The sequence below is a fragment of the Chenopodium quinoa genome, unplaced genomic scaffold (assembly GCF_001683475.1).
Source record: "Chenopodium quinoa cultivar QQ74 unplaced genomic scaffold, ASM168347v1, whole genome shotgun sequence".
Lineage (NCBI taxonomy): Eukaryota > Viridiplantae > Streptophyta > Magnoliopsida > Caryophyllales > Amaranthaceae > Chenopodium > Chenopodium quinoa.
Genome location: NW_018743292.1, coordinates 6,118,601 through 6,133,731, shown reverse-complemented (window position 1 = coordinate 6,133,731; position 15,131 = coordinate 6,118,601). Strand labels below are relative to the sequence as shown.

The following is a 15,131-nucleotide window of genomic DNA, read 5'->3' as shown; positions in this document are numbered from 1 at the left end:
ATTTTTATTAACAATTAAATCGCAATAATGATAACTAAACTGCCATGAACGTCCAACCTGTACACTTAACTTTAATTTTAGGGGAGCAAATACCCCTTCACTCTCATAACTATTAACAAAATAAAATTATCACTTGCTTATTGATGATGACAAAATTAAAGAATGCTGAAAACAATGCCAAAACTTTACTCAGGACTATCACGCTGAAGTGGGTAGATTTTCCTTGGTTCTATGAACAGATACAGTCTTATTAATTGTCAGAAATTGCCCTTACAGATGCACCCCTCTTTTAAACATCATCATCAAGACAAGAGAACTAAGAAAAAAAAGCTTCTCTTCTGCCTTTCGTTTCCCCCGATGAAGTTTGCCTCAAACTGGAAGTTTCATCTGTAGGGAAGCTGGGGAACCAGGAGATGAAATTAACGGCCGAAAACCTGGAGAAAATGTGCTCATTTCTTCCTCATATACGCCACTTGTAGAAGAAGCTTCATCTTTGATCATAGTCCGGAATGAAATGGAACCCCGTTTAGTTGAGACATCGGAGTTTCTTCCCAGGCTTGTGGCCGTACTGGTCTCAATTTGGCTCTGGTTGGCAGCAACAAGAGAGAGAGAATCAGCATAGTCCTCGGAGGTGTAGCACCGTCCTCCCTCTGTGCCAGGCAACCCCAGATCCCTATTAAGGGCTAAAGAATCCGCAACAGGTAAGTAAACAAGCATAAATATACCCACTACAACAAAAGAAAAAAGCACAAGAAAACTAGAGAAGGCAAGAGCTTCAAAGAGAAAATGCTCACGCCTCGCCAAAACTGAAAAACCAAGCAAAATAACCCTCAAAGGGAGGAAACTTGAAACAAGAAATATAAGTATGTAAACTCTCTTCTGCAACCCTTTGTTGATGACCGACACAACCATCCGCCTCCCAAGCAATAGCAGATAAGTAGTTAGGACGGTGGCAAACAGTCCATGGACTATTGTACACAACAAGGGGTAAGTGCAAGCAACGGCAGGGTGGCCTGGTACATTCAACTTCCAATATACTGTTATGAATTGTTCTGGCAATTTACTCAGCACTTTAATCTTTCCATGTCGGAACTTGGGGGCAACCGTGACAACAAAGAGATCCAAGACGAATACTGGGAGGCAATAAAGCAAAACATAACCAATGGTCTTGAAGTTCCATTTCCGGTTTAGTATACCAGACCCCCTCCAATCTAGGGATGCGCGTAGGAGAAAACTCATAGTGAGGAAGAGGCAAGGTTCTGTGAACCCTAGATTTGATAGGATGTATAGTTTGCATATGTCTTCCTGCCATCTTAGACTTAGCGAATGAAAGACTTTACCCTCCTGCCTAAAGAAACTTAATCGGACAACTTCACCAACCCCCCAGCATATTCCAAACAAAATAAAAACGATCCGAACTATCCAAGGTCCGTTAAAGTAATCGAGTCGACGTAGCTCTGATCTCTGAATACGAGCACGGAAGTACAATGTGTAGATTATGCACAACACGCCAAAAAGTACCAAAAGAACCACTAGAGAAATTGTCACCACACCGAGTGCATCGACGGCTCGACTGGTCAGGGGCATTACCCGAAGCACAAATTCCACGCATGCTCTCCGCCAGCATGGAGACAATAAGTGGGCCTATAATAAAGCCGAAGTTCCCTTCTCAATATGAGATTGAGCAACCCTAGCAGCATCAAGTGACATAAACCCTTCAGCAACAGTAACCACAAAGAATTTGATCAATATCCCTTCAGCAGCGGGGCTTCAAGTGTCTGTTACACCATGAGGTGCAGAATAGCCTTATGACAAAATGTTGCACCCAATCTCTATTGACTTGTCGGTATATCAATCAGGCCCCTTCGATTAACCAAATCAATACACCTGAAAACAAAAGTCAGATAGAGATTTTGAATAAGTAAATAAGCTAGTAGTTTAAAAGAAAATAACAGAATGAAAATAAGAATGACCAATGAATCCAACAGTCCACATAAATGGCTACAATGCAAATCCTTTCACAACACTCCAACGAAAAAAAAAAAGTAAAGTTCACACAAATATCAGGTAGAAGAGCACCAACAGTGGCAATTGCATATACACAGATATGATATATCATGGTGCATCCTAATAACCCAAACAAGTTTCACTAACAAAGGAAAACATCAATGCAGTTAACAAACTTCTAATTCACATCGTATTCAGAGTCGCACAAATCGACATGTAGCCAACTAAGCTTGCAGGGCATCAATATGCCACTTCCATCACTTACAATGAAGGCTCAGTCATAGCCATTACTACCTACAATAATTACGAAATACCTTTGTGAACATTATCTAAGTAATACTTCATACTTCACACGTGGCAACACACAAACATGTTCATAAAAAACACACTCTGTAAATTGAGAATTGATAACTATCACAACTAATAATTTACTCAGTCTTTAGTCACAACAGATTCCTATGATATACTATCAACCTCGAACAATTTACTCTGACTTCAGTCCCCGAGAATCCTCCTCTCGTCTCAGTTGCCTAAAAGTCATACACTGCAATGCTAAATCCAATATCTTCCCCTGCTTGTATAATTTACTCGGTCTTGATTGTTCTTCATTCTCGAAACAATTAAGCAAACTAATTATCAAATAAACTTACTTTCGTTCCTTAAAAGTCCAAAGTTTAATTCTGAACTTCTATCCTACTTGAAATTCCTTCACAACTCAACCACAAATCACTCTCACTATAACTGTTACTGCGGTACCGCGCTATTATCTTCTTCGCACCGACTGTAATTCCTCACAGTAAACTCAAATGCAACACTCAAGAATTCGCTCACTTATACAGCAAAATTCTTCATCAATGTATAAAATAACTGCTCAAAACTCTCACAAATGCACTCACCAATCCACTAAAAACACTTCAAATTCCACAAAATTCGCCTAATTTCAAACTAATCTCGTCTTTCAATTCCACCTCTTATTAACTCACACAATCAAATTAAAATTCCATCAATTCCACAAAACACAAACAAACATCAACAACAACACACAAATACAACAACACAGATCAGAAATAAACATTACAGAAACCCTAACATCAGACATTGCACAAAAAGAAAACCTAATTTTCCAGAAATTAAAACACAAAAACATAATCAGATCGAACATCCAAAAATACCTGAGTTTCTTCTCCTCAAACTTGGATCCACCAAACCACGCTCCGTCTTCCTCCTTCCGCCTCTTTTAGAGAGAGAAAGTAGAGAGAGAGAGTAGAGAGAGAAAACAGAGAAGTTGGTTGAAGAGAGAGAAAGCGAGTGAGAAAACCCAAAACTGGAGGACGAGAAAAAAGGGTAGAGGGAGCACGGACTTGTTGCTGACAGCCTGTAACTAGCTGTAATCGAATAGGATCCGAACCTATTTGGCTCGGGTTTTATTGGGTCCTAATCTGGCTGATTCGGTTTGGTGAGGGTATTTTCGTCATTTCAGGAGGGATTTCTGGGTGCTGATTCTGCTGAAGCTAATTGTTTTGGTTTGGTGAGGGGTGGTTTCGTAATTTGGAGTGGTTTTAACAGCTTGTGTTACGGTGTATTATGTCCAATTATGAGTTGACATGTCATTTTGTTGGGCCTTCCTGTTTCCCTTGCTTCCTTCACAAATCCTCTCATTGGCTGGCAATATTTTATCTTTTTTTATTTTCCTTCTTTTGTTGACATTTAGTTTTTTTTTAAATAAATTTTGACATTTACTTTTTTTTTTTTTTTTTTTTTACTAGTAAAAATAATTCATTAATAAGAAATCATCATCTACAAAGAAAATTCGACTTTAACAAATATATTAGATATTCCTTCATAAAAACTACGATTGTCAAGTAAATCTTGCACCACGGAACATCTCCCGCTTATATCATCGCTGGAAATTACACTCTTGTTAAAGAAACAATCTAACGATCCTTTATAACCGTGAGGGTGTCTTCCTTCCGATTCATTAAATTGTATTCAAAAAATTGATAACGTTTGTGATCTCGCATAATTTTCCACCAACGAATTAATTTTACGACAATCCATTAAATCTATTATCATGAATTTTTACTCATTAAAATTTGTAATAAATTGATTTTGGGCGACCCTTGTTAACCTTTATTTAAACTTACTATCTTTACCTTAAATTATATGAAGTAAAAACATATTGAACCTTAGTTGAGCTTGTTTAAATTTTTAGCTTATTTAAATTTTTATTCAATGAAATAAGTGAAAATAAATCGAATTAAAGAAGACCTTGCATACGCAAAAATGCTTAAATGGTTATATTGGTCTATCGACATTGCTTACAAAAAATTGAATATAATATTCTAAATTATGCTTCATATTTTTCATACAAACATCTTTATTAACTATTTAAAAATCTTTTTCTGAGAAGATCACTCAAAACACTCACTTACGATTTATTACCTATTGAATAGGAGGTAAAAGAAAGAGGGTCATATAGGTTAAGAAGGAGAACGGAAAAGGGTAAAAATAGAAGCAAATCTCACTTCTATACAAAAATACAAGTATCATTTTTTATTTGTTTATCATGTTGATTACCTTGTAAAACTAGCTTGGAAATACACTAATTATGAGAATTATATGGACTATTTATCATACAACTATCTTGTAAAAAGGTATATGGTGATGGTGATGGTGATGAGAATTATCTGGACTTGGTGAATACGTAAGATTTATTGAATCACACCCAAAAAATAAAGTTTGAGAGGGATTAAAAGTTAAAAAAGAATTGGGGCTAGAGGATGAAGAACACTAGCTGAATTGGATCATATTAAAAAAAAATGTGGTCGAAATCTAGTGGAAGGTGCCACCCAAAAACAAAATTGTGCTGATGGAAATCAATCTCTTTTTACTTTCGTCCCAAAGTTAGTTCTGATACAATTATGAGGCTAGCTTGAAACCTTGAATACATTGAGTACATCCTTAAAAGCTTTATGCAGGCAAAGAAGCCGGTCAAGCTCCCCACGTCGCCGCAGAGGCCATTCTCCTGTAAGGCGTCGTAAGAGCTGTTCTCCGATGGCACATCATTATAGGAGGGGAAGAAGTAGGAGATCATCTGCGTCTCCTCCACACAAGTCCCATAGTCCAAGTGTGGCATCAGCTGATCCCAAAGTGACCATAAAGAAACAAAAGAAAGAAGAAAAGAAATGTACCATCATAAGCTCTAACTTACCACTCATGATTGTTTGCTTTTCTATGTTTAAATCTGGACTAAGTTCAGCTAGTTAGGGTAGGGCAGCTTCCAGCTTACTTACCTTTCCTCTAATGAAAACATCTATGGTGGGATTCCATATGGTGCCGACTCTAGTTCTGTTTGAAGTTCTGCATGAGTGTTTCAGAGATGAAGTCAATCAACTTCATGCTGCATTTTTCCATTCCCAAAGATATATTCTTCACTTCACTTATGACAGTCACGACTAAATGGTGTATCATCAATCATCTTTGATTGGATTACTTGACAAAAATCAGCATCAGAAGTAAGCGATACATGTGCTATTAAAAGAATCAAGAGATTTCAATCTGATTAAGCACTGACGAATTTTAAATTGTTGGAGGATCAAGTAATGTGTTTTTGTTAATCTTCTGGGAAACCTAAAAACTTGTTTATAAGCTTTGCAACCGGTTTAGCATCACCAGCAGGATATGGAAGAAGAGATTCTAAATCCATACTAGTAATAGTCTGATAAAGGGTTTGAGGGTGTGCACAGAACAAGTGTTTCCTCTCTGCTAATTCTTCTGCCAGTTCTTCTTGATGATTATCCATCAAATCCTCATTCACCACGACAATTAAAGGCTTATGCTGCCGTAATGTCTCAAAAATGCTGCCTGATCCTGTAAGACAACCAGTAATATTTGCATTAGCTTGGAAAAATTGTGTCCTAGTAGATCATGCTATGGTAAACAAAACATACATCAACTCTCAGTGGCTTTTGTTAACTTGACAGTGATAATAGCTAAGGTGTCTTTCACCTACGGAAATTAATCTCATTACAACTCACTACTTTGTTCCAGCACATTGCACATATTTTCTCAAAGAAATTCAACAATCAATCTCTTTACAAGTTTAGACCAGCTAGGAGCAATGTGACATACATCTAAGTTCCCACAGCATGCTGAGGCCTACGACAGAAATACATAGTGTGGGTGTTTATCGATTGATACAATTACTCTAGTAACAAGAGCAATCAGCAGACCAAGCAACTAATTTTCAAGTGAAGATACTGCGGCCACAGAAAGGTTCAAAGTGAGCAGGGTGAATAATGCAGTAAAACATGATTTAGCAGGCACCTTAAGCATAATTCAGTCATCATAAGATAAATAGAAATCGAAGCCAAACCTTAACTTTCTCCCCCAACACAACTTATCAAATAGTCATTAGGAGAATTACACACCCAACCATTTAAACTCTAATTCAATTACATAATTGGCCAATCATAAGGCAGGGAATAGTAAAAATCATTGATCAGATATTGTATAATAGCAAGATTTACAAAATTATGACCAACACCAGATACCTAAAGGTCATCAAAAGGGATACAATAATTGCCGAGGGAACCATGAGACCTTTAGGATCTTTGAAGGCTTAAAGCTATACTTGTCAAAAATGAGATGGCCCAAAAACACAATCCTAAATATTAGGCTTTTGACAACATTTGTTTCACCAGAAACCCGAAATTATCCGCTAAAGACTTAAACGAAATGGTGAGCTGAGATTCACTCAACCGGAACCTGAAATTACCCAAGCTGAAACTAATCTAACCAACTCATCGGACAAGTCACTGGTAGAGAGTCTCCTAAAATATACTTGCAGAGAACCATAAACCTTTCAAGTTTTGATAGTAATTATGCGCAGGAATTTCATACTCTACTTCTGGCCTAGAATTTAATGACTATCAAAGAAAACAATTTAGCATCCAATTTTCTTACAAAAATATACAGATACCTGCATGACTTATGACAAGAGAAGCTGATGAAAGGCTTTCTGCAATGCTAGACGAAAACGTGAAGTATTCAACGGCTAGGGACCCATCGTCACCAGTTGACTACATGTGAATCAGAGAAAAACAAAAGTCAGACCCTACATCAAGTAAAGAGTTCAAGCAGTAGTATGACTGATGCCATTGAAACTTTTATAATTAATTTAGTGACAATTTTGAAATGCACTAATGCAGACCAGACCTAGACCCAAAACAAGATTCTATCCTTATTTTTGTCAACATGAATTCTCAGATATCTTAAGGCTACATTTACTAGTGTATCCTTATCTACAATAAAAAGCCTAGCATACAATGGCAAAACCCCAGTATGGAATCAAATATGATGTGCAACAGGCAATTACTTTATTTTAAAAGTTACAAAAATTAGATGTTAGCACTTTCACACCTCACTTGCTATTGATGGAAATCATGTTTGATGCTCAAGTGCTCAACAGGCAGTTTATTAATGCAAGCTCCAATGAGAAACCAACTAAAGCAGTATTTTTTTCTTTCGTTATCACCAAATTTAACGCCATAAAGAATAATGCCATGCTCTAAAACATCACACACAAGTTCAGGTGGCAACAAGGCCAACATTCAAAATACCCTGGCAGGGATGTAAGACCCACGACCAATTTGAATCAGGAGGTGTGTATACCCTTTTGCATATAATTCTTGCTTGACTTCAGGAGTGTCCACTGCTTTGACAAGAGCATCAAATAGAGTAGTTCCAACTGTGACAAAACTGTTCTCTTAGAAATCTTACTACCATCTCCACTTTCCATTTCCACACCGTATACACGTCCAAACTTCACAGCTGTTCACATACAGTTTCACTTATCAAACTTAAGAAGAAAAAAAAACATGAATATGAGGCTATATAGCTCTAGAACGACCAATGAATCCACCAGTCCACATTAATGGCTACAATGCAAATCCTTTCTAAATCTTACTACAATGCAAATCCTTTCACAACACTTAAATGGATAATAAAGTAAAGTTCAAACAGATATTAGATAGAAGAGCACCAACAATGGCAATTCCATATACTCATATATCATGGTGCATCCTGATAACCTAAACTAGTTTCACTAACAAAGGAAAACAACAATACAGTTAACAAACTTCTAACTCACATCTTATCCAGAGTCCCACAAATCGGCATGTAGCCAAGTAGCCAACTATGCTTGCAGGGCATAAATATGCCACTTCCATCACTTACAATGAAGTCTCAGTCAAAGCCATTACGAGTACTACCTACAATGATTACGAAATACCTTTTTGACCATCATCTAAATAATACTTTTTACTTCACACACGGCGTCACAGTGTCACACAAACATGTTCATAATACAAGTAACTTCAACCCAAACACACTGCTAATTGAGAATAGATAACATAACCCTCATACAAAATCACAACAGATTCCTATGACATACTGTAGGCGTCGGATAATTTACTCTATCTTCAGTCCCCGAGAATCCTCTTATCTTCTTAGTAACCTTAAAGTCACACACTACATGACTACAATGCTAAATCCAACATCTTCCACTGCTTGTATAATTTCCTCAATTTTAATTGTTCTTCATTCTCGAAACAATTAAACAAACTAATCATCAAATAAACTTACTTTCGTTCCTTTTAAGTCAAAAGTTTCATTCTCGACTTCTATCCTACTTAAAATTCCTTCACAACTCAACACGCGCAATCGTCTTCTTCGCGACTGTAATCCATTACCATATAAACTCAAACGCAACACTCAAAGATGCCTCACTTGAACAACAAAATTCTTCATCAATGTGTAATATATCCACTCACAACTCTCACTAATTCACTTGCCAATCCACTAAAAACACTTCAAATTTCAAAATAAAATCCAAACTGATCTCATTTTTCAATCCACCTCTCATTCACTCAATCAATCAAAATAAAATTCCATCAATTCCACAAAACATAAACAAACATGAAACATCACCAACAACACACAAATTACAACACCAAAATTAATCATAACAAAAATCCTAACATCAGACATTGCACAGAAAAATTTTCCAGAAATAAAACAAAAAACAGATCGAACAATACGAACATCCAAAAATACCTGAGTTTCATCCACTCAAACTCGGATCCACCAAACCTTGCTCCGTCTTCCTCCTTCCGCCTATTTTAGAGAGCGAAACACACGCAGTAGAGAGAGAAAGTAGAGAAACTGGAGAACGAGAAAAAAGGGACTTGTTGCTGACAGCCTGTAAATCTGTGATCAACTGTTTTCACTTAGGATCCGAACCTCTTTGGTTCGGGTTTGATGGATCCGAATCTTGCTGATACGGTTTGGTGAGGGTATTTTCGTCATTTTAGGAGGGTTTCTGGGTGCTGAAGCTAGTTGTTTTGATTTGTTGAGGGATGGTTTCGTAATTTCGAGTAGTTTTAACAGCTTGTGCTACGGTGTCTTGAGTCCAATTATGAGTTGACACGTCATTTTGGTGGGTCTTCCTGTTTCCCTTGCTTCGTTCACTAACTGACAATATTTTTTTTTGTTGGGTTTTTTTCAATTGTTGGTTCGTATACCCAGGTGTATTATACTCATGGTACACCCGAATTAAAGCGAAAAGAACATAGTATATAATTATAAAGAACATCATGAATTAATAAAGGGACATATTACTGAAATATAAAAAACACTGTAATTTTGTGAGAACAGTTTTTTTAAATAAAGATAAAAGATAGGTATTAATTGATTTTTACCAAAAATTTGATGTTAAATCATTTCAAAATATTCTGATTTCAATAATTATTCTATTTACAATTATTTTCACACAAATAATTCAAAATTTTCATTATTAAATTTCAAAAATTCAAAATTTAAAATTCAAATTTAAGAACATACGGTTCAAGTAAAAAGAACATAATTTGTATAATTGATACCTAAAGAACATTCAATTTATATACCTTAAAGAACATTGTTTGTAACCAAAACATAAAGTTTAGACTCAAAGAACATATTGATCAAAACTCCATAAACATATTTCATTCCAATTGAAAAGTGATAAAAGAACATTTATCAAAATATAAAGAACATTATCTTCAACCTTTGAAAATAACACCGAAATAGAGAAGTAGCTAAAAAAAATTGAAAAATACCTTTTCTCTCAACGACGAATTCGTCAATTACATCTTTCAATTAAAAGATTCATCGAAACGATATAATCAACTTCGTAATAACATTAAATCACTTCAAAAAAAAAATTCTCTTTATATAAACTCAATTTCTCTCTCTTTACAAAAAGTGAAATATTGTTTATCAATAGTAATATAGAATATAAATAATAAATCAATTCCATGAATCAAGCAATATAAATAACAAATCAATCCCTTAAATCAAGGAGAGAATCATTTTGAATTATTTTTTTTCTCATGTACTTTGTAGTTGTACACAATGATCTTTCCGCGTTTTTATAACTCTTGTATTTTGACAGGGTGTACCATGAGCATGGTACATCCGGGTGTATGATAAAATTTCTAGGTTTTTTTTTATAATTTTTTTAAGAAAATTTCCTTATTTTCTTGACATTTATTTCAACAAAAATATTTATACGGAGTACTCCCTCCGTCCCTTATCTACATCCCTATTTTCCATTTTTCGTAGGAAATAAGGAACTTAAAAATTCTTTAAACCCATGATTAGGAAGTACAAATGTGTATGTGGGGTTAGAGAGAGATAGAGAGAAAGAAAAGGTAGTTAGTAATTATTGAAGAGATAGAGAGAAAGTGTTGGAAAATATTGTCAAAAGTACAAAAACAAAATTGAAGAAAATTGATAACAACTCATCAAAAAGAGGAAATATTGTCAAAAATTACATTTTTAAAATAGAAATAGATATGTAGTTTTGAAACCCCCAAATAGGAAGTACGCATGTAGATAAGGGACGGAGGGAGTACCAAGTAATAAAATATGAAGATAGTGGGGTAGATGGAATAATAAAAATTGTAAAAAAACAAAAGTAGTTGAGAGAATTGGAGGAGAGAATATAAAATTAATAAAATATGATTTATGTTGGGTCCACTAGTTGAGAGAAATGAATTAAATATTATAAAAGTTTTTCAAATAAGGAAATGGAACAAGTATTTAAAAATGATCAAAAATGAAAAGTGGAGCAAGTATTTTAGAACGGAGAGAATACTAAATTATAGATTTGGAATTGCATTGTTCTTAATATTTTAGCATTGTTGTTTGGTGTTCTTTTTCTTTTTTTTTTTTTTGGTGTGTGTGTGTTTTAGAAAAATAAGAGATAGATTTATATTAGGTAGAAAAAAAAAACAACAATTTAATGGAGAAACCACCTAAATAATCCCTTTGGATGATGAAGTGATTTTGGATAATTCATTGTCAATGAAAGGGTTTGTTGTAGAATAGTAATTGTAATTGGACACGAAATAGGCCCCTAATTAGTCCTTGAGATTTTAATAACAAGAGTAATTACACTATATTTTTTTTTTTTAATTTTTTTTTTTGAATGTAAGTAATTACACTATACTTGATTTATTCGCTTGATTTCCAGTGATCTACACCAATCTGATTTTGACTTAATTTATTAGATTTCATTAGAAATTAGTGATAAATTGACTTTGGATAACCTTGTTAACCTTTAGTTGAACACTTGAACTTGTTATCCTTATCTTAAATTACTGAAAATAAGTTGAATTAAACAATGCCTTATATGTATATGCAATTCTTAAACGAGGTACATTGGTCTATCGCGTTATTGCTTACAATAAATAGAATCTAATAGTCTTAATCGTGCTTCATATTTTCCCAAGTAATGACCTATTCAATATGCTAAATTAAAGGAGGGTCGTAATGGTTAAAAAGGAAAGCCAAAAGGGTAATAATAGAGCAAATCTATTGCTTTAAAAAAAATTTAAAAAAATAAATAAATAAGTGACTTTTTTATAATTGATTATCATGTTTGATTATCTTGCAAAACTAGCTTGGAAATATACTTCCCAAGCTTGAATCATTCAGGGTTGATCATTGCTTGTAATTTATAGACTCTTCAAATAAAGATGTTGAGTATTCAATATATATATATATATATATATATATATATATATATATATATATATATATATATATATATATATATATATATATATATATATATTATCTTTTTCCTAAGAGTATTCACTTAAACTTATCTAATTTGTTGTCACCAGCTCACCACTTCGAAATTTCGAATTACAAGTCCACAAGTAAAACAATGAACATTTCCTAAAAAAACGAAAAAAGTAAAACAATCAACAAATCCATATTTGAACTTGAATCTCTTGCACTGGATAGCTGGTTGCAATTAGTCTACTATGAACCCTGGTGCAGCTAGAATAGCTGGAGCAGGCCCAACACGCTCGAAATTTTAACAAACAGCCCACATGATTTACATCAGTTACTAACCCATGTTCATGATTTACCTAAAAAACTGCAACATTTCACCTCAACTGCAACATTTCACCTCAACTGCAACATATCACCTTATTTCTCCATTTACACACGCATAATCTCTTTCATCCCTCTCTCTCTATTTTTTTTTCTCTCACTAAAAAAACTAAAATCAACCATGGAAGTTCATGCTCAACGAGATTCTCCGAAAAAAGGTAATTTTTGTAAACAATACTTAAATCCGTTTAAATTTCGTATAATGTACATAAATTAATGCAAAATTCTTAATTTTTTTACGAAATTGAAATACAATTAAATTTAAGAGTAGTAATTTGAGTTAAGAGTAGTAATTTGTTTATTTTTACTGAAAATTTTGAAAAATTCGTGAATTAAATATCCTGTATGAACTAAATGTCTCACAAAATTGGTGGAATTATATGAACATTGTTTAGATTTGTTAGAATTTACTTATTTTGGGTTAATTTTTGTAATTTGTGTAGTTAAATTAAAAAGGGTTAATACTGTTTTTTAATCCCAACTTTCACCAATTTATTTTTATTAATCCCAACTTTGGATTATTCCTCAATAATCCCAACTTTAAGGTGGGTTATCATTCTTCATACCCAAACCGGTCAACAAAAATCAATAACCTTCTATTGTAGGCTGTTGGACACGTGTCACCACGTGAGTGGTCCATTTTTTTTTTTTTTTACTGAACCAAATTATTTTTTTTAGAAAAGAAAAAAACAGAAACTTAATTTTTTTTATTTTTTTTATTTCCCCATTCCCTTTAACAGCCCCTCCCCTTCCACCTCCATTAATGGCAGCCAGCGAGCCACCATCCCCTCCATTTCCGGCAGTCCCCCTATCCCCTCCATTTCCAGCAACCCTCCTTCCCTTCCGTTTCCGGCCGCCCTTCCACTTCCCCTTGAAACCCCTACCCGAAACCCACCTGAAATCCCCTTTCCTCTTCCCTTCCCTTTCTCCTCCATGACTTCCGACCACCCAATCGAGCACCCAAACCCCTCGAATTCCAGAAAAAACCCACCCACCTTATCGAAAAACCGCCAAAAAAATCCATCCCATGGCCGATTTTGTTGTTGATGATGATGATGATCAGGTGGGGTTTTGGCGTGCTTGGGGGAGTTTTAAGGGTGGCTAGGGAATCTTCGAGGTGTTTTGTAGTTTTTTCAGGCGTGTTTGTGGGGTTTTTTCGCGGCAAAGGGGGTGTGGGGTTGGGGTTTCGAAGCTGAAGGACGGTGGGGCTAGGGGTTTCGTGGTGGCAGGAGGGCGCGACTGGGGTTTCGGGGAGGCAAGAGGGTGGGGCTAAGGGTTTCGGGGTGGCAAGATGGTGCTGTTGGAGGTTTCGGGGCGGCAAGGGAGTGGAGCTGAGGGTTTCGGGGCGATAGAGGGGTAAGGCTTGGGGTTTCAGGGCAGTAGGGGTTGTGGCTAGGCGTTTTGGGGCGGTAAGAGGGTGGCAGCAATGGGGGGAGCTATTCAGGTTGCAAGGTGTATTTAGGGTGGTGGTTGTAGTGGTTGACTAGTTGGCATAGGGGGATGGGGGGAGCAATTTAGGTGGCAAGGTGTATTTTGTTGTTTTTTTTAATTAAATTTTCATTAACTAATTAACTTGTGACACGTGTCACTTAAACAAAAAAAAAAAACCATTCAACCAGTCACCGGTTTTTGGGATTGAAGAATGATAACCCACCTCAAAGTTGGGATTATTGAAGAATAATCCAAAGTTGGGATTAATAAAAATAAATTGATGAAAGTTGGAATTAAAAAATAGTATTTAACCAATTAAAAAAATTTAACCATTTTATTTTATTTTTGTAGAAAATCAAAACAAAAAAAAAAGTATTGTATAGTAGATCAAGACAAGGCATAAGTAAAAAAAAATAGTACTCTTATATTCGTATTTTAGTACTTTTATGTTCATATTTTGTAATTGCTATTATTCATATTTATTAAGAATATGTTCAGATTTTTTTACCTAAATGTTCAAAAGTATAGGCATGGTACATTGCGATTGTTCAGATAATTTCACTAAATGTTCAAAATTTGCGCTCTTCGGATTTTTTTTTACAAAATGTTCAAAATTTGCAATTGTTCAGATCTTTTTACTAAATGTTCAAAAGTATAGGCGTGGTCCATTGCGATTGTTCATATATTTTTACTAAATGTTCAAAATTTGCGATGTTCGGATTTTTTTACTAAATGTTCAAAATTTGCAATTATTCAGATTTTTTACTAAATGTTCAAAAGTATAGGCGTGGTGCACCTATTTTTAGATGGACTAGGGTCCATAGAAGAATTTGCGCACTGGTCGTTCTATGTTCTTCCATTGGGCCGGTCTTTCGGAGCCCTGAAATATGACCCGGGTTTCATAAAATATCCAAATAAACAAAATCAAACTATTCGGGCCCAAAAATAAATCCTCCAAAATTAGGGGTGACAATTCAGGTCAGCAGGTCGGATTCGGGTCAGATTTCGGGTTATACTTAGAAACTATCAAAAATAGTGTAAAACTTAATATTATTACGAAATATGAAATTTGGGTTAAATTGGGTCGAATTTGGGTTGTTCGGATTCGGTTCGGGTTGGATTCGGGTTTCTCCTAGTAACTTCGGGTCGGGTTTGCCAGCTCTACTCAAAATCCCCCAAATTCACCC

General features: G+C 35.1%; 1 protein-coding gene and 1 pseudogene across 1 annotated transcript; both read right to left on the bottom strand.

The window, feature by feature from the left end:
• Window positions 1-70: 70 nt before the first annotated feature.
• Window positions 71-3,354, bottom strand: LOC110736671. Its single transcript, XM_021916961.1, has 2 exons — window positions 3,180-3,354; window positions 71-1,887 (listed from the first exon to the last, which is right to left on the bottom strand). Exon 2 carries the CDS (start codon window positions 1,585-1,587, stop codon window positions 370-372), a length of 1,218 nt encoding a protein of 405 aa, XP_021772653.1. The 5' UTR covers window positions 1,588-1,887; window positions 3,180-3,354; the 3' UTR covers window positions 71-369.
• Window positions 3,355-4,868: 1,514 nt separating this feature from the next.
• LOC110736670 lies at window positions 4,869-7,836 on the bottom strand (annotated as a pseudogene).
• Window positions 7,837-15,131: the final 7,295 nt, after the last annotated feature.

Coding starts and splice junctions, on each gene's coding strand:
- LOC110736671 (XM_021916961.1), bottom strand. CDS start 1,587: ATGCCCCTGACCAGTCGAGCCGTCGATGCACTCGGTGTGGTGACAATT.